Source organism: Carcharhinus amblyrhynchos, chromosome 31 (assembly GCF_965287045.1).
Source record: "Carcharhinus amblyrhynchos chromosome 31, sCarAmb.v2.hapA, whole genome shotgun sequence".
Taxonomy (NCBI): domain Eukaryota; kingdom Metazoa; phylum Chordata; class Chondrichthyes; order Carcharhiniformes; family Carcharhinidae; genus Carcharhinus; species Carcharhinus amblyrhynchos.
In genome coordinates, this window is record NC_137354.1 from 8,875,416 (window position 1) to 8,899,758 (window position 24,343).

A 24,343-nucleotide genomic window follows, 5' to 3' on the forward strand; every position below is an offset into this window, starting at 1 on the left:
TCTGCACTGGCTCTGACAGAGTACATTACCCAATCTCTCTTCCCCTCCACCTCTGATTTATCTCCATAGCTTCACACATTTACCATGGCCAATCCACCCAACCTGCACACCTTTGGAGTGTAGGAGCAACCTGGAAGAAACCCACTCAGACATGGGGAGAATGTACAAACGCCTCACAGACAGTCACCCAAGGCCAGAATCGAGCCGGGCCCTCAGTGCTGTGAGGCAGCTGTGCTAAATGTCATAGATTGCAAAATACTTTAACGGAATACGTGTTTTGTACCAAATTATCACTACACTTGTTAGAGGTCCCCCACCTCACCCACCAGCTGATCACTGCCCCGATACACCCCTCATGGCCAATCGTCTGCCCCAGATCATAGAAATCATAGAATTCCTACAGTGCAGAAGAAGGCCATTCGGCCCATCAAGTCTGCATTGACCACAATCCCACCCAGGCCTTACCCTCATATCCCTACATATTTATCTGCTAATCCCTCTAAACTACATGTCTCACGACACTAAGGGGCAACTTTTAGCATGGCATTCAACCTAACCAGCACATCTTTGGACTGTGGGAGGAAACCGGAGCACCCGGAGGAAACCCACACAGCCACAAGAGAACATGCAAGCTCCATACGGACAGTGACCCGAGCTGGGAATCAAACCCACATCCCTGGAGCCGTGAAGCAGCAGTGCTAACCACTGTGCTACCGTGCCACCTCCACCTTCACCCTTATCGTGAGCGCAAGACTGATTACTCCAGTAACATGGGGCCAATCTCACTGGCTCTCCTCACCGAGCGACTGGCATGATGAACCAGTGAGGTCGTGTCGTCCCTTAGATCGGAATTGCAATTTATCTCACGCCAGGCGAGACACACTAAATGGACTTGGACAAGAAGACAAGCTCCAGGAGAGATCAGCACACGTGGGACTGTGTCCTAGAATCAGTCAGTCTCTTTAAAATCCAAGGGAAATATATAGGGGGGGTGGAGGTGGTGATAAGATTATTAAAAGGGCTGTAGTTAAGACATCCAAGCTTCAGATGGACCGGATGGCCTCCTCTTGTCTTGTATCAGTCTACAAGTCAGGAGTCTGAAAGCAGTCGATAGAGAACAATTAAATAGGAAAGCTCAAGACACAAGGTCAAGAAAAGGTCTTGGGAATTGGATACTTGGCAATCTTGGATTATGTTGTCAATCCTTTAAACTTGTCCATTACCTGAGAAAGCTAAAAGTGCCACAGAGTGATATATGCACACAGAGGCAATAGGTCATTACGCTGTCAGGCAATGAGTAATACTCAGATTAAGCAGCTGGCAGCTTTAGAGGAGTCGTTAAATATTAATTAAAGCCATTTAGGAAGAAACGTGACTGGGTGACAGAGTCAGGGAGGTGGACTGGATTCCGAGTGGAGCAGTCCTCCATCCACAATGACTGGAAATAAACCCAGACACACAGTGAGCATTGTGAGGGGTTTTGATGGGGTCGGGGGCAAACTGTCCCAACAGGGGATCAGGGGACAGATTTCAGACGATTGGTAAAAGAACTGGGATTGCGCGGCAGCAGAGAGTGAGAGAATTTGTTATCAAAATGCAGTGAAATGTTGTATTTTGGAACGTGCTGCCTGTAAGGATGGTGGAAGCAGGTGGAAGGGTCACTTCCAGAAGGGAACTGGATAAATAATCGAAGGAGACAAACCTATGTGGGAAGGGCAGGGCCACGGAACGGACTAAATAGCTCCTCCAAACAGCCAGCACAGGTACAATAGTGTGCAGCGGGACCTGGGTGTCCTTGTGCACCAGTCGCTGAAGATAGGCACGCAGGTGCAGCAGGCGGTAAAGGTGGCAAACGGTATATTGGCCTTCATTGCGAAAGGTTTTGAGCAGAGGAGCAGGGATGTGTCATTGCAATTATACAGAGCCTTAGTGAGGCCACGCCTAGAATATTGTGTGTAGTTTTGGTCTCCTTTTCTGAGGAAGGATGTTCTTGCTCTCGAGGGAGTGCAGTGAAGGTTTACCAGGCTGATTTCAGGGATGGCGGCTCTGATGTATGAAGAGAGATCGACTAGGTTAGGACTGTTTTCAGATGAATGGGGGGGGGGGATCTCATAGAGACTTTTAAAATTCTAACAGGACTAGACAGGGTAGATGCAGGGAGGATGTTCCTGATGGTGAGGGGAGCCCAGAACCAGGGGTCACAGTCTGAGGATTCGGGGTAGACCATTTAGGACAGAGGTGGGAAGATATTTCTTCACCCAAAGAGTGGTGAGCCTGTGGAATTCATTACCACAGGAAGTAGTTGATGCCAAAACATTGAGTGTGTTCAAGAAGTGGCTGGATATAACACTCGGAGTGAATGGGGTCAAAGGTTATGGGGAGAAAGCAGGGATAAGTTACTGAGTTGGACGATCAGCCATGATCATAATGAATGGCAGAGCAGCTTGAAGGGCAGAATGGCCTCATCTTGCTCCTATCCTCTATGTTTCTATGTAATACCTTGGACTGTCTGACTCTGCCTCTATTTCAACTCAGAATCCAGAGAGGCAGAGAGGAGGAAGAGGGGATGGGGAGGGATTTCACTCTGTACTGGGCTCCCTAGGCACTATTATGCTTTCTGAGAACTTAAATAAGTGTAAATGACAGAGACCCACGCTTCAGTGACCATGTTTGCCTAAGGTAGGTGGTTTCTGAATCCACTGAACAAATATCTGAGTAGGCTTCTCATACAATTAACATTGCTCTAAGGTGGTTGTTTTGTGCAGGTGCATGGTACTTGCAATCTTGACTAGTGGCTGCCTGTACAACATCAGCCCTGTTTAATTAAGCCTCCCCGTAAGACATTTTGAAAGAAAGTCGCTGCTTCATTCAGAGGTCTGTCTTGACCAATTCTCCCTCAAGAACCATTGAGGTCTATTCCACATATTGATGACACTGTGGAAAAAGGAATCCCCCGGTATTGCTTTCTAATTAACCATTTGCTGGTTCAGAATTGATTCCCCAACTTCTGTAACATTCTAGATCCACCTTGTACATTTCTTTGAACTATCTGAAACTCCTCGCCTCTTGGACACCTGTCCGGACCAGAAAAGATCCCAAGTTTCCTCTGTCTTTCTTCATAACAACTTGCATTTAAACAATGTTGGGGAAAATGATGGCCAAGTGCTAATTGAATGTTAGTTACATTGGGCTAACTGTATGTCAATTACATTGGTCGGATACACAGGGGAAGGACATTGTTCAGTGATCTGTGTGGAGCACATTTGGATAGGGCTGAGCAAGTGGTGGCCTCGTGGTATTGTCCCTGAATTAGTAAGCTGGAGTCCGAGTGTAAATTCTGGGGACCCAAGAATACAAGAGCAAGGATGTACTGCTAAGACTGTACAAGGGTCTGGTCAGACCCCATTTGGGATATTGTGAGGAATATCTAAGGATGGATGCGCTGACCTTGGAAGGGGTCCAGAGGGAGGCTCACAAGAATGATCCCAGGAATGAAGAGTTTGTCATAAGAGGAGCAGTTAAGGAGCCTGGGTCTATATTCAATGGAGTTTAGAAGGATGAGGGGGGATCTAACAAACTTACAGAATACTGAGAGGCCTAGGCAGAGTGAACATGGAGAGAACGTTTCCACTAGAGGGCACAAACTTCAGAGTGAAGGGACGCTCCTTTAAAACAGAGATAAGGAGGGATTTCTTCAGCCAGAGAGTGGTGAATCTGTGGAACTCATTGCCACAGAAGGCTGTAGAGGCCAGGTCACTGAGTGTCCTTCAGACAGAGATAGACAGGTTCATGATCAATAAGGGGATCAGATGTTATGGGGAGAAGGTAGGAGAATGGGGATGAGAAAAATATCAGCCACGATTGAATAGCAGGGCAGTCTTGATGGGCTGAGTGGTCTAATTCTGATCCTATATCATACGGTTTTATGACCCAGGCTTGAAATTTAAAAATCTGGAATTAAAAGTCAAATGAGTGAATGAACCATACAAACTGATGGAGAGAAATTATAAACAGGGCACACTGCCCACCAGGGGATGTCACCCCTGCCATTTTTTACTTAATTTACTGATTACTAATTTTACGAAGAGAGTATAAACAGGGGACAGTTGGGACACTAGGGTGTGTGAGGAGAGCTCTTAGACTGACCAAAAGTCAATAAACTCTATCAATAAAGAAAAGTTGTGTGTCTTGGTTTCTGCTTCACAAGCTAGCTTGTTTTGAATGAATCGTAAAATCCCTATGGTGCAGACAGAAGTCATTTGGCCCATCAAGCCTGCACTGACAACAATCCCACTCAGCCCCTATCCCCGTAGCCCCATGTACTTATCCTGCCAATCCCCCTAGTCTACACAACTTGGGAGACTAAGGAGCAATTTAGCATGGACAATCACCCTAATCTGCACATTTTTGGATCGAGAGAGGAAACCGGAGCACCCGGAGGAAACCCACACAGACACAGGGAGAATGTGCAAACTCCACACAGATAGTCAACTGACGCCGGAATTGATCTCGGCTCACTGACATTGTGAGGTACAGGACTAACCAACCATCTTGCCACCCCAATGATTTAATTTGATTTATTATTGTCACATGTATTGTTGTACACTGAAAAGTATTGTTTCTTGTGCACTATGCAGACAAACATACCATTCATAGAGTACATAGGGGAGAAGGAAAGGATAGGGTGCAGAATATAGTGACTCAATTAAAGATAGGGTGGAAAGAACGATAGGACTATATATGATAGGACCATTCAAATCCTATTAACTCAAGGCAGCTAACTCAAGAGCTCTGACACCTTTTTGCATTACATGGTTACTTATATATGATCACATGAAGTAAGAACAGGATACTTGGCCTTCCAGCCTGCTCTGCCACGCAATAAGATAGCTCTGTCCTGAAAACATTCAAAAACTCTGCTTCCTTTGTACTTCAATCAGGCAGCACAGTGGTTAGCACTGCTGCCTCACAGTGCTAGGGACCTGGGTTCGATTCCCAGCTTGGGTCACTGGCTGTGTGGAGTTTGCACGTCCTCCTTGTGTCTGCGTGGGTTTCCTCCGTGTGCTCCGGTTTCCACCCACACTCCAAAGATATGCGGGTTAGGTGGATTGGCCGTGCTAAATTGCTCCCTTGTGTCGGGGGACTAGCTACAGGAAGTGCATGGGGATATGGGAATAGGGCCCAGGTGGGATTGTGTTCGATGCAGACTTGATGAGCCAAATTGCCTCCTTCTGCACTGTAACATTCTATGGTCTAAGTTGCCTCTTACTCTTCTAAACTCCAGTGGGTACAAGCCTAACCTGTTCATCTGTTCCTCAATTGCTCTCACATTAATTGTGGGAGCTCATGTCTGCGTTCAACACACAGAACAATATTCAATTCTCTCTTTTTCCCAGTGCAGTACAAATTGTGCCACGCTCCTAGTCTGTGCCATATTGCATTGCAAGTTACATGTCATCCAGCATACATCACTCTCTATTCATTCTTTCTGGGTGTCCCTGGCAAGGCCAGTCTTTTTGCCCATCCCTAATTGCCCCTGAGAAGGTGGTAGTAATGATTTGACAGCCAAATGAGGATGCTGGAATCCGAAACAAAAACAGAAAACGCTGGAAAATCTCAGCAGGTCAGACATCATCTGTGGGGAGAGAATAGAGGCAAAGTTTCAAGTCTAGATGACCCTTTATAAGGTTTTTTTTTACAGAACTGTAAGATTTTTCAACAGTAAAGGAATTAAGGTCTACGGTGAGCAGGCGGGTAAGTGGAGCTGAGTCCACAAAATGGTCAACCATGAGTGGCGGAGTAGGCTCCAGAGGCAATATGGCCTACTCCTGCTCCTAGTTTTTGTGTTTGTCAGAGTGGTAATAATTTAATTGGCTTGCCGGGCCATTTCAGAGGGCAGTTGAGAGTCAACCATATTGCTGTGGCTCTGGAGTCACATGTAGGCCAGACCAGGTAAGAATGGCAGTTTTCCTTCCCTAAAAGGACATTAGTGAACCAGATCTGTTTTATTTTTCTACTAAAACCTGGCAGCATTTTTTTTTTAAGAAGTGTTTTTACTCCATCCTTAAAGCCAATGCTTAGAATGAATTAGTGTGGATTTGAATCCTTGCTTGCTCCAAAAACCAAATTCAAAATCCAATCGAATCTAATTCATGGTCCCCATAAGAGAGACAAACAAAATCTGAGCTGACAAGGTAAAGCATTGTGCCCCATCTTGGGCTTGATGCAACGATGTTTGATCTCAGCAAAACGGCCCACGGCCACCATTACCGATGCAGGCATTTCATTCCAGAATTATTTCATTATTCTCCAGCCGCCTTTGTGGGATTTGAACTCTCGTCTCCAAATCATTATTCCAGGCCACTGAATATCTAACTTGGCAGCAGTATAGTCAGTGCACTAATGTATCCAACATAGGCACCGTGATAATCTAATCTCGCCATTAACCTGAAAGTACAAAGCTGTTTCTACTCACGAGCGCTGTTCAGGTAATTACTGCTTCAACTCCCACTGTCTACGATGTGTTTTGACTGTTTCAGCAGAGGGAAAGTGCTGTACGCAACACAATAACAGCGTCGACTAAAGCTTCCTTTGCTGCTGCGACAGTAAGCTTTTTAAAATTCTTTTTTTTATTCATTCATGGGACAGGGGTCGCTGGCTAGGCCAGCATTTATTGCCCATCCCTGGTTGCCCTTGAGAAGGTGGTGGTGAGCTGCCTTCTTGAATCGCTGCAGTCTACGTGCTGTGGGTTGACCCACAACGCCCTTAGGGAGGGAATTTCAGGATTTTGACCCAACAATAGTGAAGGAAGGGTGAAATATTTCCAAGTCAGGATGGTGAGTGACTCGGGGGGGAACTTGCAGGTAACGGTGTTCCCATGTATCTGCTGCCCTCGTCCTTTTAGATGGAATTGGTTGCGGGTTTGGAAGGTGCTGTCTAAGGGTCTTTGGAGAATTGCTGCAGTGCATCTTGTAGATGGCAACACACTGCTGCTACTGAGTGTTGGTGGTGGGGGGAGTGGATGTGGTGTTTGTCCTGGATAGTGTCAAGCTTCTTGAGTGTTGTTGAAGCTGCACCCATCCAGGCCAGTAGGGAGTATTCCATCGCACTCCTGAGTCCTATTACCCATGCTAATGACATTACTAGCCAGTGATCAGTACTTTACACCCTGTTGACTTACAGGGCCAGTGAGCCCTGTTGCCAGTTGGCAGTGTTGGTAACAGCTTGACTTGAATACTTGCGTCCGCATTATCAGTATCTTTAATGAGTAATGCTGGTTTCAAAAGAAAAAGCAGTTTTGTAAAACGTTCAGCTGCACAACTGTTGTGACAAGAGAGGGAGTATTAAATTAAATGTTTCTTTGCAAAAATATGACAACTGGTTTAAATCCAGTTAATTGAGCTGTGAGGGAAGACTTGCATTTATATAATGTCTTATCCCATGTCAGAAACACTTTACAACATCGAATTACTCTGGCACCATTGGCAGCCATTAGTCATTTCACACACAATGATCTCACAGAAACAGGAATGAGATGTACAAGGGAGGAATGTTGGCTAAGATACAAGGCAAATCTCCTATTCTTACCAAAGTGGTGCCAATGGGATTTACGTGAAGCAAGCCTTGGTTTGATGCCTCGGGGAAAGGACGGTGCCTTTGACAAGGCAGCACCCCTTCAGTACTGCATTCCTGTGTCAGTCTGCATTATACAGAATCCCTACAGCGCAGAAGGAAGTCATTTGGCCCATCGAACCTGCACTGAAAACAATCCCACCCAGACTCTATCCCCATATATTTATCCTGCAAATTCCCCTGACACTAAGGGAAACTTTAGCACGGCCAATCCACCTAACGTGCACATCTTTGGACTGTGGGAGGAAACTCACGTAGACACAGGGAGAATGGGAATTGAACCTGCACTGTTGGTTTGGCTCACTATCCTTATTATACCACATTTGCCATGCAGATGCCCACACACTCAGCCTGTCCAAATCACACTGAAGCATCTCTGCATTCTCCTCACAGCTCACCCTCCCACCCAACTCTGTATCATCTGCAAATTTGGAAATAATACATTCAGTTCCCTCTTCCAAACAGTTGGGGTCCCAGCACAGATCCCTGCGGAATCTCACTAGTCACTAACTGCCAATCAGAAAAAGACCCATTTATGCCAACTCTTTGCCTCCTATCTGTTAACCAGCTTTCTATCCGCCTCCAGACATTAACTTCGATTCCATGTGCTTTAACTTTACACAGTGGACAGTTGTGCGAGACCTTATCGAAAGCCTTCTGAAAGTCTGAATAAATCACATCCACCCATTCTCCTTGGTGAACTCTACCAATTATATCCTCAAAAAATTCCAATAGATTCGTCAAGTATGATCTCCCTTTTGTAAATCCATGCTGACTTTATCTGATTATACCACTACCTTCGACATGTTGAGTTATGATATCCTTGATAATGGACTCTGCCAACTTCCCCAGTACTGATGTTAGGCTCACTGGTCTATAGTTCCCCATTTTCTCTCTACCACCTTTTAACATAGCAAAATGTCCCAAGGGTGCTACACAGAGCTGTATGGAGCAAGAAATAAACATTAAAGCTTTTAAAGGTTATTAATTCGTGTCACAAGTAGGCTTACATTAACACTGCAATGAAGTTACTGTGAAAATCTCCGAATCGTCACACTCCAGCATCTGTTCGGGTACACTGAGGGAGAATTTAGCATGGCCAATGCACCTAACCAGTATGTCTTAAGGACTGTGGGAGGAAACCGGAGCGTCCAGAGGAAACCCACGCAGACATGGGGAGAACGTGCAGACTCTACACAAACAGTACCCCAAGCCAGGAATCGAACCCAGGTCCTTGGCACTGTGAGGCAGCAATGCTAACCACTGTGCCACCATACTGCCTATGGTTATCAATAGATTGGGGTGGGGGGTGGGGGGGGGGGGGGTGGAGAGGAGATGTAGGGGTATGTGGTGACACGAGGACAGCGTTGACAAAGCTTTGGGGAAGATATCAGCTCCGCCAGGACATTGCGGCAAGATGATGGACAGGGGCAGCTTAGCTGGTCCAACAAAACTGCGTCGCACTCTGGTCACGCTGCCTTTGGAGTCACCATTCCCAGTACCAGTTCCCCCAATGCCAACAGCGTAACCACTAGACAGAGGTCAAGAAAACAGGCACCAACCCCAAAGCCAACTAAGGGTTAAGAAAATGTGAATGACATTCCAGTGAGAGCTACAGGGCTCAGCTACTCACAGAGTCACGGGGGAATTCCCCCATCGCAGAGCAGTAAATTATAGTTTTAATTAGTACTAACGCTTTTAATTTCAGTTAGTGCCTTTAATTAAATTACAAACAGAGTAAGCCTATTAACTCTGGGTCAAATAAGACAGAATTATAACTCTTTCATTGACAATTTTCGTACGAGAAGATTTCCTTTCAGGCATGTTTGGAAAATGTATCAATTGCTTCTCCACAAATTGTGCATCTACTCAGGACAGTCCTGTGGAGCTGTTCATCGTGAGCCAAGAGGTAAGGTAACTAGCCTCCCACCCATTGACTCTGTCCACACTTCCCACTGCTTCGGGGAAGCAGCCAACATAATCAAGGACCCCGCGCACCCCGGACATTCTCTCCTCCACCTTCTTCCATCTGGAAAAAAAATGCAAAAATCTGAAAACACATGCCGACCGACTCACGATCAGCTTCTTCCCTGCTGCCGTCAGACTTTTGAGTGGACCGACCTTATATTAAGCTGATCTTTCTGTACACCCCAGCTTGACTGAAATACTATATTCTGCACCCTCTCCTTTCCATCTCCCCTATGTATTGGGTGGAGGCCGGTTGACTCACATCCTTTAAAAAGCATCCGGTTTGAGCACTGGGCACGTTGTAACGTGGAGATGCCGGCGTTGGACTGGGGTAAACACAGTAAGAAGTCTCACAACACCAGGTTAAAGTCCAACAGTTTATTTGATAGTAAAGCCACAAGCTTTCGGAAATACTGTTCCTTCGTCAGGTGTGTGGAAGGTTCTGATCAGAAAAGGGCGAATAGAGGCACACACAGTTTACAGAATACCGATTAGAATGTGAGTCTTTACAGCTAACCTGCTATTCAAGTCTTAAAGATGCAGACAACGTTAGTGGAGATAGCATCAGACATAGGTTAAAGAGATGTGTATTGTCTCCAGACAGGGCAGTAAGTGAGATGTTGCAATTTCAGGCAAGTCATGGGGGTTACAGATGATGTGACATGAACCCAAGATCCCGGTTGAGGCCGTCCTCATGTGTGCGGAACCTGGCTATCAGTTTCTACTCAGCGACTCTGCGCTGTTGTGAAGGCTGTCACGGGCATTCAGCCTCTGATCTTCGGGTAAACATTCTCCAAGGCGGCCTTCACGACACAAGACAGCGCAGAGTCGCTGAGCAGAGACTGATTGCCAGGTTCCGCACACATGAGGACGGCCTCAACCGGGATCTTGGGTTCATATCACATTACCTGTAACCCCCATGACTTGCCTGAAATTGCAACATCTCACTTACTGCCCTGTCTGGAGACAATACACATCTCTTTACCCTATGTCTAATGCTATCTCCACTCACATTGTCTGCATCTTTAAGACTTGAATAGCAGGTTAGCTGTAAAGACTTGCATTCTAATCAGTATTCTGTAAACTGTGTGTGCCTCTATACGCCCTTCTCTGATCAGAACCTTCCACACACCTGACGAAGGAACAGTATTTCCGAAAGCTTGTGGCTTTACTATCAAATAAACTGGTTGGACTTTAACCTGGTGTTGTGAGACTTCTTGCCACATTAGAACATTCAGGGCTGTGGACCAAGTGCTGGCAAATGGAACGAGGTGGGTAAGTTAGATGGTCCTTGCATGTTGAGGTAGACTAAATGGGCCAAAGGGCCTGTTTTGCACTGAGAGATTCTGTGAAGTATCCATGACAACAGTGTATCACACCGCGCGTTGTAGATTTAGTGGATTTCGTATTCTGACATAATGATTCGTAAACAGGAACATCTAGTGATGAAATAATGTGATTTAGAACTCACTTACTCATGTTGCTACAGGGTGAAAGTGTTTGTGTTTTCAATTTAGCCATAAGCAGCTGTGAACACTTATTTCTGCTACCCAGCTTGCAGGCTTGTTAAAATGGGTCTCTCACACGCCAGAAGCCTGACTGACTGGATGCTTTTAGTGAATGGCTCAGCAGCCAGGTATCCAGATGTTAATCCTGGCAAAGACAGCTGGACTTGCATCCAGCTCAGACAGAATGAAGATGGCTGCTGGGTGGTGGAGGTCGTTGGATCGACGAGGTAACCTACTAATTAGCTGTGGATCAGCAGCCTCCATCAAGCAAAGGGCAAGGACCGCATGGGGTCACTTCCCTGTTCGAGCTCATTGATAAGCTTGACGTCCAAGTTGGACCCTCACTGGAGTGGAGAGACTTGACTCCAGCTCGCTGTCTCTCAATCCAGGAACAAACCTACTTGGGTGGTCTTGGTGAACCTGTAAACTGCGGGGCAACCATTGAGCCACAGCAAATTGCTCTTATTATGTGGCTAAAAGATACTCTTAATGCAAATACTGTTCTATTACTGCTGCATTTACATAATGGGAAAGGCTTAGAATGGGATGTCTGGTTTAGCTGTTTCATAGAATCCGTACAGTGCAGAAGGAGGCCATTCAGCCCATCAAGTCTACACCAACAACAATCCCACCCAAACCCTATCCCCATTACCCTGAGTATTTACCCTGCTAATCCCCCGAGGGCCAATTTAGCATGGCCAATCAACCTAACTCGCATATCTTTGGAGTATGGAGGAAACCGGAGCAACTGGAGGAAACCCACGCAGACACGGGGAGAATGTGCAAACTCTACCCAAGGCTAGAATTGAACCCATGTCCCTGGCACTGTGAGGCAGCAGTGCTAATCACTGTGCCTCACAGTGCCAAGGATCGGCCCCCTGAGACACAGGATGGAGAAATGAGGTATCTCCTGCAGCAGGTTATCATCTGGACCTCACAGCCGCAAACACATTTCGGGGGGGGGGGCCTGTTGCGTCCACGCCCTGCGGGGTGGAGCACCGAGAGGTTGAAGTCAGGACGCTGAGCCGCTGGGTCAGTGATGGGAGAGTGGATTTGTTACAATGCGGGCAAATGCTGTTAATGTACTGGAGCAGGGAAAACGTTAACCGTTCAACACAAAACTAACAGAAAGCCAATGCAGCAAAACGTCACTTCTCTTTCCCAGTGCCGATGGGCCTGCAGTGTATTGGCAGTACCCAGTGTTCCTGAAATGGTCGCACGGCAATACCTGTTCTAATGTTCCAGAAAGGACTCACCCGGTACGATGTTTGCTGGAGGATTGGTTTTAAATCAGTGAGAAACCAATTTATGTAAAACATGCCCGAGGCCAAGTGAAGCTGGAGCCAGAGATCTACCCATTCTCTCTGTGGCTGTGGAATCACCACTGTGCAGAATGAGGCCATTCAGCCCATTGAGTCTGCACCAACTCTCTGACAGAGCGTTCCAAACAGATCCAACCCCCTGCCTTATCCCCGTAGCCCCACACATTTAGCAATCCACCCAACCTGCAAATCTTTGGACACTAAGGGGCACTTTAGCATAGCCAATCTACCTAACTCAAAACAGCTTTAGACACTCGGGGTACATTCTGCTGCGACGGATCCGCAAAGGTTCAGGGACTTACCAAACCATGCCTGTTGGTCTCCTTGCACTTCGATTGCCAATCCGAAGTCGGCCAGCTTCACCGCGGCACTTTTACATTTACTGGCAAGCAGCAGGTTCTCTGGCTTTGAGGCGCGGCAGAACCACAGCAGTTATAGGTAAATGATGGAATTAATAAGAGAGGTAATTAATGACACGTCAAAACACAAAGCTGGAGCAGTAACACTTAATAAATACTTGTCGGCAGTTAACGTCGATGCGTCACATCTTAAAACGGCTCAATCTTTCAGAGAATACAATGCAAATGTCATAGAATCATAGAAGGTGGCCATTCAGCCCGTTGAATCTGCACTGACAACAACTCCATCTGGGCCCTATCCCCACGTATTTACCGCACAAATTCCTCTAACCTACACATCCGGGTACTCTAAGGGGCAATTTAGCATGGCCAATCCACCTAACCCACACGTCTTTGGACTGTGGGAGGAAACTGGAGCATCCCGGAGGAAACCCACACAGACATGGGGACAGCATGCAGACTTCGCACAGACAGTGACCCGAGCCGGGAATCGAACCCAGGTCCCTGGAGCCGTGAGGCAGCAGTGCTTGCCGCTGTGCCACCTGCCTGCTTGGCCAGACCCTCCAACAGGTGCCCCTATCCTCCTCCCAATCTTTTTGAGAGGTTGAATCGCCAAACTGGGAACTATGGCTGGGCTGAAAATTTTGTGAAATGCACAAAGGTTTCTCAAGCTGTTGTTGAAGCCCAGATACTTCCGCTTGCCAGCAGGGAGGTGAAGAGGTCGCAGTTATCGAGCTCCCTCCAGCAATCCCACGCCACTGTCAGCTGGTGTCTGGGTGTGGTTCCCCACCCTCCTCCCGCCCCACCACCAGCTTGGATGGATCCGGGCAACGTCCCCATCCCGTGGCCAGACTGTGAACCAACCATGCCCAACAACCATCCACCCCACCCCACCCCGCCACCCCCCACCCCCCACCCCTCCACTTGGCGACAAAACAAGGCATCGAGGAACAATTCGTCTGCGAAATAAAACGGGGTTACGCACCGACCGCAACCGATGGCTTCACCCACAATTACACCACTGTCACCAGACCCTTTGAGTACTTTTGGGCGGCTTTCAGAATTGCCGCCTGCCAATTATTTTGTGGTAAAGTGGGAACGTTTCATGGCGCTGTCGTCGCAATCTGAACAGGACAATTTTACAAGTTCCACCCCCCTCCCCCCACCAACCCACAAGGTTCAACGCAACTGAAGTTCTCAAAGGGTTAAATGCCATGGGATACTTTACTTTAACCTGGCGTTGTGAAACTTCTTACTGTGTTTACCCCAGTCCAACGCTGGCATCTCCACATCATGGGTGCAAAGCCAGCACATGCACACTAGGGGGCACAGAAGCTATGCTTTTGCAGAGCCTCAGAAACAGGGCTCAGGACTGGAGTGTTAGCCCACACGGTATCTCAAAGTGACTGTCATTGCCGAATAATGTACAATTAAAAACAAAATTCCCCGACATACTTTTGAAGTGCTTTCTGCAGCTTAATATCAGGGGGATGCTTCCCGAAATATTGACCTTTCAAATGTCCAAAAATATTAACCTACACTCATCCCTGCTCTTCCTGTGATAAACAGCTTCTGTTAGGCTATGTTTGATAATTATACCCTGTTGTGATGCAGAGATGATCAGCCCCACTCCAGATTATATCACTTCTTTTAAATAAAACTGATTTCAAAAACAGCCCTGCAGTTTAAGCAGCACCTTACCACCTCACTTGGAGTGACGAGACTCCTTATGTGCATGACAATTTTAATTTTAACTTTATTTATTAGTGTCACATTTTACTTTAAAGTTTATTTATTAGTGTCACCAGTCGGCTTACATTAACACTGCAACAAAGTTGCTGTGAAAATCCCCCTAGTCGCCACACTCCAGCACCTGTTCGGGTACACTGAGGGAGAATTTAGCACGGCCAATGCACCCTAACCAGCACGTCTTTCGGACTGTGGGAAGAAACTGGAGGAAACCCACGCAGGCACGGGGAGAATGTGCAAACGCTACACAGACAGTGGCCTGAGCCAGGAATCGAACCCGGGTCCCTGGTGCTGTGAGGCAGCAGTGCTAACTGAAGGGCTGCGCGGTGGCACAGTGGTTAGCACTGCTGCCTCATAGCTCGAGGGATCTGGGTTCGATTCCCAGCTTGAGTGGAGTTTGCACATTCTCCCCGTGGCTGTGAGATTTTCCTCTGGGTGCTCCAGTTTCCACCCACAGTCCAAAAGACGTGCTGGTTAGGGTACATTGGCCATGCTAAATTCTCCCTCAGTGTACCCAAACAGGTGCCGGAGTGTGGCGATTAGGGGAATTTCACAGTAACTCCATTGCAGTGTTAACTTAAGCCTTACTTGTGACTAATAAATAAACTGTACTAAACACTCTGCCAATGTGCCACCCACATTTATTTTTCAAATTTTTCAATTTTTGTTCCCCAAACAAATAGCAGTAAACTCAAGGGTGAATTAATCTGGTTCCTGACTGCTTCGGGGAGGAATGTTGACCGGAAAATCTTTGAACAAAATGCCACGGGCATCTTCCTGTACTCCAGAGGAATACCTCACCTGAAGGAAGGTACCTCTCAATCTGTACGTGTGGTATTGGTTACAATAACATTTGACTTGAAAAAATAATGGGTGAAATTTTTCTGTCCCGCCCACTATGGCAATTGTAGCGGGCGGGACACGGACCAAGGAAAAGTCCGTTGACATCAGGCGGGATTTTCCAGCACTGATGTCAACGGAAAATCCCACCCAATGTGTACTTTTAATGGGCCTAACATCAATTCTCTCTCTATAAGTCACGTCAGCACTTGAAAACACCTCAGAATTCATTTTATTATCTGTCCGCAATGAAGTGATGTACATCCCTTTTAATAGCAGTGAATATAAACAGCAAATTCAGTTATTTTTGAGTAGATGCAACGCACGTTTTAGGTAGAAGCAGATCAAGCAAGCTTAGTTGGTAGTCAAGAGGTAACTCCAATAATATGTCAACAAGGTCAAAATGAGTAGAATTTGGATGAATCAATCTGAAAAATATGGGGACATTCGCAGGTCTCCTAGAATCCCTACAGTGCAGAAGGAAGCCATTCGGCCCATTGAGTCTGCACCAACCACAATCCCACCCAGGCCCTATTTCCATAACCCTACAGAATTACCCTGCTGAACCCCTAGCACTAGGGGCAATTTAGCACGGCCAGTCAATCTAACCCACACATCTTTTGGACTGTGGGAGGAAACCGGAGCCCCCCGGGGGAAACCCATGCAGTCCTGGAGAGAACGTGTCCGCTTGTCACAGGTAGTGACCTAAGGCAGGAGTCAAACCTGGGTTCCTGGCACTATGAGGCAGCAGTGCTAACCACTGTGCCACCATGCGGCAGTCAGTCAAGAAATACAAAAGCCAAGCGTCCTGGTTCCGGTTGGGCGGCACGGTGGTACCAGTGGTTAGCGCTGCTGCCTCACAGCACCAGGGACCCGGGTTCGATCCCCGGCTCAGGTCACTGTCTGTGTGGCGTTTGCACGTTCTCCCCTGTCAGTGTGGGTGCTCCGGTTTCCTCCCACAGTCTGAAAGACGTGCTGATTAGGGTGCATTCACCCGAACAGGCGCCGGAGTGTGGCGACTAGGGGAACTTCACAGTAACTTCACTGCAGTGTTAACGTAAACCTTACTTGTGACACTAATAAATAAACTTTACTTTAACTCACGAAGGAGCTGTTAGGAGATTTAAAACAAAACAGAATTCAGCACAGACTGTTCGGCTCACCGTCAGAGGGAAGGGGAGGGGACAGCCCTCCTGATACACGCTGCTTACTGCCGCAGTGTGAAATAAAAGTCCAGGCCACTATTCGGCCACTGTTACTGATCCTGGTGTGAACCAGTGACATGGAGAGTGTACTCCAGGTGAGTCACTCTGCCGGCTGTAGTCAGCTGTCTGTCATAAATTATAACTCGCTGGGCCTGTGGGACGGTAACAATACCTGCACAGGAGATTCGAAGCCAAGAGTTCTGGACGGTGCGAGGCCACAGACAACATACAGTAACATTACACTGCCTCCAAGTGAGATGGTTGCGTTCCCGCGCCTTTATCAGCGGATACTGACCTTGAGGTCTCTGTGCACTATGTCATGTTGGTGAATGTGATTAACACTTTCTAGAATCTGATGAATACATTGACTGCAAAACAAGAAAGGGGGACAGGAGGAGAGGAAGGGAAGGGGATGGTAGCAAAGGGTGAGGAGAGGGAGGGAGAGAAACCAGAAGTTCCATGAATTTCAAGATTGTAAGAAACTGTCAGAGTGGGAAGCGAGATCAGTACACACAACTCCTGATCTTAATAGGAAAACACTGATATCTGGCATATATATTCCTTAACAAACCTCCTAAGGCAAGTCTGCATAACCATAAGAAAACATCCATATAATTAGAAGATTTCTGTAGAATTCTTAATCTTTTATTCAATGCACGTAGCTATCCATTTGCTGTTCCAAACAGGTAGAAACAGACTGCAAATAGGACAGCTCTTGTTAATTTTCAGACATTTCTTTCGTATTGCACTGGACACTTCACACACACCCCTCCACTCTTTTGGACCGTCATGACTTTCCCTTTGAGAAGGCTGCAGGTGGCAAGATAAAAAGATCTGAGCAAGCTGAAATGTTCACCGAGTACCTTCAACGTGGTGTCAGAGCAAATTTGGAGGCAAAAGCAGACAGATAGGTTAGGCGGCAAACGAAATAGATCATTAATACGGGGTGAAGTTATCCACACTGGAGGGAAAATAGGAAAGCAGGATGCTATTTAAACAGAGAAAGATTTGGGACATGTTGGTATAGAGAGCGACATGGGAGTTCCTCTTTATAAATCACAAAGTTATAGAATTATAGAATCCTATAGTGCAGCACATAAGGGCGGCACAGTCACACGGTCGCACAGCGGTTAGCACTGCTGCTTCACAGCTCCAGGGACCTGGGTTCGATTCCCGGCTTGGGTCACTGTCTGTGTGGAGTTTGCACATTCTCCTCATGTCTGCGTGGGTTTCCTCTGGCTACTCTGGTTTCCTTCCACAGTCCAAAGATGTGCGGATTAGGTTGACTGGCCATGCTGAAATTGCCCCTTAGTGTCCAGGGATGTGTAGGTTAGAGGGTGATTGTGTAGGGATATGGGGATAGGGCCTGGGTGGGATTGTGGTCGGTGCAGACTCGATGGGCCAAAGGACCTGTTTCTGCAATGTAGTGTTCTATGATTCTATGCAGATGGAGGCCATTCAGCCCATCGGATCTGCACTGATCACAATCTCTGCCAGGCCCAATCCCCATAATCCCATGTATCATTGGTGTGGCTCCTGCTCTGTCCAAGACCGCAAGGAATTACAAAAGGTCTTAAATGTAGCCCAATCCATCACGCAAGCCAGCCTCCCATCCATTGACTCTGTCTGTAGTTTCCGCTGCCTCGGTAAAGCAGCCAGTATAATTAAGGATGCCACCCACCCCAGACATTCTCTCTTGCACCTTCATCCTTCGGGAAGAAGATACAGAAGTCTGAGGTCACGTACCAACCAAGAACAGCTTCTTCCCTGCTCCTTCAGACTTTTGAATGGATCCTACCTCACATTAAGTTGATCTTTCTCTACATCTCAGCTATGACTGTAACACTACATTCTGCACTCTCTCCTTTGCCTCTCTATGAACGGTATGCTTTGTCTGTATAGCGTGCAACAAACAATACTTTTCACTGTATGTTAATACATGTGACAATAATAAATCAAATCAAATCAAATCCAGTAGCTAGTCCCCGACACTCAGGGGCAATTTAGCATGGCCAATCCACATCTTTGGATTCAGGTACCGCAAGCAATTCAGAAAGCAAATGACATGTTGGCCTTTATTGCAAAAGGAGTGGAGTATAAGAGTAAAGTAGTCTTACTACACGGCCTTGGTGAGATCACTCAGGGAGAACCATGTACAGCTTTGGTCTCTTCACTTGCCTGAGGAGGAGTGTAACAAACATTTATCAGACTGATTCTTGGGTTAAGGGGATTGTTTTATCTGGAGAGATTGTGTAAATTAGGCTTACGTTCCATGGAGTTTGGAAAAATGAGAGGTGAGCTCATTGAAACAAAGAAAGTTCTTCAGGGGATGAGATAGGATAGACGCTGGGAGGGTGTTACCCCACCACCCAAACTCAACCCAAACACCCCCACCTTGGAGAGTCCAGAACTAGGGAGAACGTGCAGATTCTGTACAGACAGCAACCCTAGATCTCTTCCCCACAGCTTAAATTTTTTAAGATTGACGAAGAACTACATTGAATCCTACAGTGCAGAAGGAGGCCATTCAGCCCATCAAGTCTGCACCGACAACAATCCCACCCAGGCCATACCCCCATTACCCAATGTATTTTCCTTGCTAGTCCCCCTGACATGAAGGGGCAATTTAGCATGGCCAATCCACCTAACCTGCATGCCTTTGGACTGTGGGAGGAAATCAGAGCACCCAGAGGAAACCCACCAGACACGGGGAGAATGTGCAAACTCCAAACAGACAGTTACCCGAGGTCGGAACTGAACCCCAGTCCCCGGCGCTGCGAGACTGCAGTGCTAACTGCTGTGCCAACTAAATATAGCAGAATTAAAATGGGGTTAAAAATGTTGGATATATCAACCTCAACCTTGTGACAAAGCACAAAGGACCTGAAACTGTCACGGGTGGAATTCTCCACAATAGTTTTACTGCTTGCGAGTTTGGAGTAAACACATTTGAGCAGTAACAGCAACAAATCAACCAGCATATAAAACAGATGAATGCAAAGTACAGATTTTCCAAGAACTCAAAAGTGACTAAAATTTCTTGGAACTGACGGGGAGAATTTCAGAGAAAGTGCTGGAAATACACAGCCGTGTGACAGACCTTGGTGCAGTCTTATTTTTCAATTACTTTATTACAATGGCCATAAATTAATAATCATCTTGCATAGAATTAGCGCAATATTGTCACACTCTCTCTCAAACATTGGTACGCTTACAACACTGAACTTATCTATCATAACAAATTCATAATATTGGTATTAGATGAATTTCAGGCTCTCGGTAAAAGCCATCAGTGTGTAGGAATGATCTAATACTCTGCAGAACACGGTGTTCCCTCTGGGACTTGGAACGTGTCATCAGTGGAATGTGATTGTTTAGAGCGTGGGTTAGAAGATTGGAATTTCACTTATTTATCTTTGAAGGAGGGGAGGAAAAAGATAGCGACAATGACTCAAAGCTTGATGATCCCGAGTGTGGGTTGGTGACCAGACTGATTGGTCAAGGTAGCATCCATGAGGGGGAACCCCCAAATCCCAAAGAGGAGTCAAAATGTGAACTCCGTTCCCCTCTCAGGTGCTGCCAGAGCTGCTGAGGTTTTTTTGCTGTCTGTGTTCCTCGAGAAGGAAGCAGCCTTCATGCATTCATCTCCTCCTCCATGGTTGTAATTCTTTTCTATGTTACGACCAGGGTGGCGCAGTGATTAGCACCGCTGCCTCACAGCACCAGGGACCCGGGTTCGATTCCGGCCTTGGGTCACCGTCTGTGTGGAGTTTGCATGTTCTCCCCGTGTCTGCATGGGTTTCCTCCGGATGCTCCGGTTTCACAGAATCCCTACAGTACAGGATGAGGCCATTCAGCCCATTATGTCTGCACTGACCGCAATCCCACCCAGGCCCTATTCCCGTAATCCCACATATTTACCCTGCTAATCCCCTGACACTAAAGTCAATTTAGCGTGGCCAGTCAACCTAACCTGCACATCTTCCGGCTGTGGGAAGAAACCGGAGCAGCTGGAGGAAACCCATGCAAACACAGGGAGAATGTGCAGACTCCACACAGACATTGACCCAAGGCCGGAATTGAACCTGGGTCCCTGGATCTGTGAGGCAGCAGCGCTAACCACTGTGCCACCCATAGGCGCACTGGCCATGCTAAATTCTCCCTCAGAGTACCCAAAAGGCGTAGAAGTGTGGCAATGAGGGGATTTTCATAGTAACTTCATTGCCGTGTTAACATAAGCCTACTTCTGACACTAATGAATAAATTAAATTCTCTCAGGATTTTCAGCAGTTGGTATTGTTCACATGAGATGGTTTTTCCTCTCCCTTTGGGGAGGCCTCACCAAATTCAATCTGTGCAATCTTCCTTGCGTGGCATTTACAGCACAGAAAATAAGTTGTTTGTTCATTCATAGCGGATGTGGGCATTCACCAGAGCATTACTCTGGGCCTCTGAGTGACAAACCCACAGACAACACCACTAAGCCATTGCCTGCTAGGTGGATTGGCCACGATAAATTGCCCCTTAGTATCCCAAAATGTGCAGCTTAGATGGATTAGCCAAGGGAAATGTCTGGGGTCATGGAAATAGGGCAGGGGAGGGAGCCTGGGTAAGATACTCTGACAGAGGGTTGGTGCAGATTCAATGGGCTGAATGGCCTCTTCTGCACTGTTGGGATTCTATAATGACCTTCGATTCTGAATTTTCAAATCCACTGTGTATTGTTGTGAAGAGATTGGGCCCGGGCTTGAACATGGTGAGATTCTAAATACCCTTTGACATACCGACCTGAAAATGGACACTCTACCAACAGAAATTAAAGGTTCTCTCTTTTTCTGATCCTGGGGGTTACCATTGGCCAGCCATATAAACACTGTGGTTACTAGAGCAGGTCAGAGGCTGTGGCAACTCACCTCCTGACTCCCCAAAGCCTGTCCACCTCCCATAAGGCCCAAGTCAGGAGTGTGGTGGAAAATTCTCCGCTTGCCTGGATGAATGCAACTCTCAGGATCATCCAGGGCCAAAGCGGCCCACTTGATTGGCACCCCAACCACCATCTTAAACATTCACTCACCCCGCACTCCCCCCCCCAACTACAATGCACAGTGACAGCAGTTTGTACCATCACCGCAGCAATTTCCAAACCCATAACCTCTATGACCTGGAAGGACAAAGGCAGCAGATGCATGGGGATTCCACCAACTGCAAATCCCTCTCCAACTCACTCAGCATCCTGACTTGGAAATATATCGGCTGTTCCTTTACAGTCTCTGGATCAAAATACTGGAACTCCCTCCCTAACAGCATCGTGGATGTACCTACACTATATGGACTGTAGCAGTTCAAGGAGGCCACCCATCGCCACCTTCTCAACGGCTATTAGGGATGGGCAATAAATGCTGGCCAAATGAAAAAAAATTTTAAAAAAACACAAGAACAACAGATCTGGAAAACTGATGCTTGTGAAGTAAACTGCAGAAAACAGAAGGAAGAACAGAAATGTGTTAGGATTGGCTGACATTTCTTAAAAGGACTAACACCTTCCAGTGATTTTCCTTCTCTGTCATTTTGTATAGACACAATATTGAAATAGGGACAAACCTCAAAATATTTCCAAATTCTCCTAGTACAGGGGAAAATAAAGGAGAATACGGTGTGTATAAACATGGTGCTGGGTGTACAAGAGAGAACATAGCCAATCCTCACTTGTCCACACCGTCTCCAGGTGCTGTGAATGGAGACTGGAGTCAACGCTCAACTCCTTACTCTACGAGCACTGTGGGTAATGACGGGGCTCCTAGTTTCAGAGAGGAATCATAGAATCCCTACAATAAAGAAAGACGCCATTTGGCCCATCGAGTCTGTACCGACCACAATCCCATCCTGGCCCTATTCCTGTAACCCTCATTTACTTTGCTAACCCCCCCTGACAGTGAGGGACAATTTAGCATGGCCTATCAACCTAACCCACACATCTTTGGAGTGTGGGAGGAAACTGGAGCACCCGGAGAAAACACAAGGAGACACGATGAGAATGTGCAAATGCCGCAGAGACAGAGCGATTCAAAGTCAGAATTGAATCCGGGTCCCTGGTGCTGTGAGGCAGCAGTGCTAACCGCTGTGCCAATCAATTTGATGCTATTGAAAGTTAAATCAATATTGCACTGTGAGAAACTATTGTACCTTTATATACACATGCACCCTATACTCCCACCCCCCACCCTGCCTCCCCCCACACACACCCCCCTTTCCCACACACTTGCACCCTTCCCCATGCACACATGCCCTCTTCTCCACACACACAATGCACCTTTTCCCTACACACACACACACCCCCTCTTCCCCACACCCACACTTTTCCCAACATACACACACACCCCCTTCCCCACACCCACACACACAGCCCCCCTTCCCCACACCCACACTTCTCCCAACACACACACACACATCCCCACACCCACACTTTTCCCAACACACACACACATCCCCACACCCACACTTCTCCCAACACACACACACATCCCCACACCCACACTTCTCCCAACACACACACATCCCCACACCCACACTTCTCCCAACTTACACACACATCCCCACACCCACACTTCTCCCAACATACACACACATCCCCACACCCACACTTCTCCCAACACACACACACATCCCCACACCCACACTTTTCCCAACGCACACACACATCCCCACACCCACACTTCTCCCAACTTACACACACATCCCCACACCCACACTTCTCCCAACATACACACACATCCCCACACCCACACTTCTCCCAACACACACACACATCCCCACACCCACACTTCTCCCAACACACACACACATCCCCACACCCACACTTTTCCCAACACACACACACATCCCCACACCCACACTTCTCCCAACATACACACACATCCCCACACCCACACTTCTCCCAACTTACACACACATCCCCACACCCACACTTCTCCCAACATACACACACATCCCCACACCCACACTTCTCCCAACTTACACACACATCCCCACACCCACACTTCTCCCAACTTACACACACATCCCCACACCCACACTTCTCCCAACATACACACACATCCCCACACCCACACTTCTCCCAACTTACACACACATCCCCACACCCACACTTCTCCCAACATACACACACATCCCCACACCCACACTTCTCCCAACACACACACACATCCCCACACCCACACTTCTCCCAACACACACACACATCCCCACACCCACACTTTTCCCAACACACACACACATCCCCACACCCACACTTCTCCCAACATACACACACATCCCCACACCCACACTTCTCCCAACTTACACACACATCCCCACACCCACACTTCTCCCAACATACACACACATCCCCACACCCACACTTCTCCCAACTTACACACACATCCCCACACCCACACTTCTCCCAACTTACACACACATCCCCACACCCACACTTCTCCCAACATACACACACATCCCCACACCCACACTTCTCCCAACTTACACACACATCCCCACACCCACACTTCTCCCAACATACACACACATCCCCACACCCACACTTCTCCCAACACACACACACATCCCCACACCCACACTTCTCCCAACACACACACACATCCCCACACCCACACTTTTCCCAACACACACACACATCCCCACACCCACACTTCTCCCAACACACACACACATCCCCACACCCACACTTCTCCCAACATACGCACACACATCCCCACACCCACACT

At 47.3% G+C, this 24,343-nt stretch overlaps 1 protein-coding gene across 5 annotated transcripts in view; it reads right to left on the bottom strand.

The window, feature by feature from the left end:
- Positions 1 to 24,343, bottom strand: part of camk2g2 (calcium/calmodulin-dependent protein kinase (CaM kinase) II gamma 2) — a 409,466-nt gene that overhangs the window by 106,609 nt on the left and 278,514 nt on the right. For all 5 annotated transcript variants that reach the window (XM_080215915.1, XM_080215910.1, XM_080215911.1 and 2 more), the window contains exons 6-7: positions 16,879 to 16,951; positions 12,733 to 12,835 (exon numbers count right to left, since the gene is read on the bottom strand). In XM_080215915.1, coding sequence (XP_080072041.1) covers positions 12,733 to 12,835; positions 16,879 to 16,951 — 176 coding nt within the window. The remainder of the gene's footprint in view (positions 1 to 12,732; positions 12,836 to 16,878; positions 16,952 to 24,343) is intronic.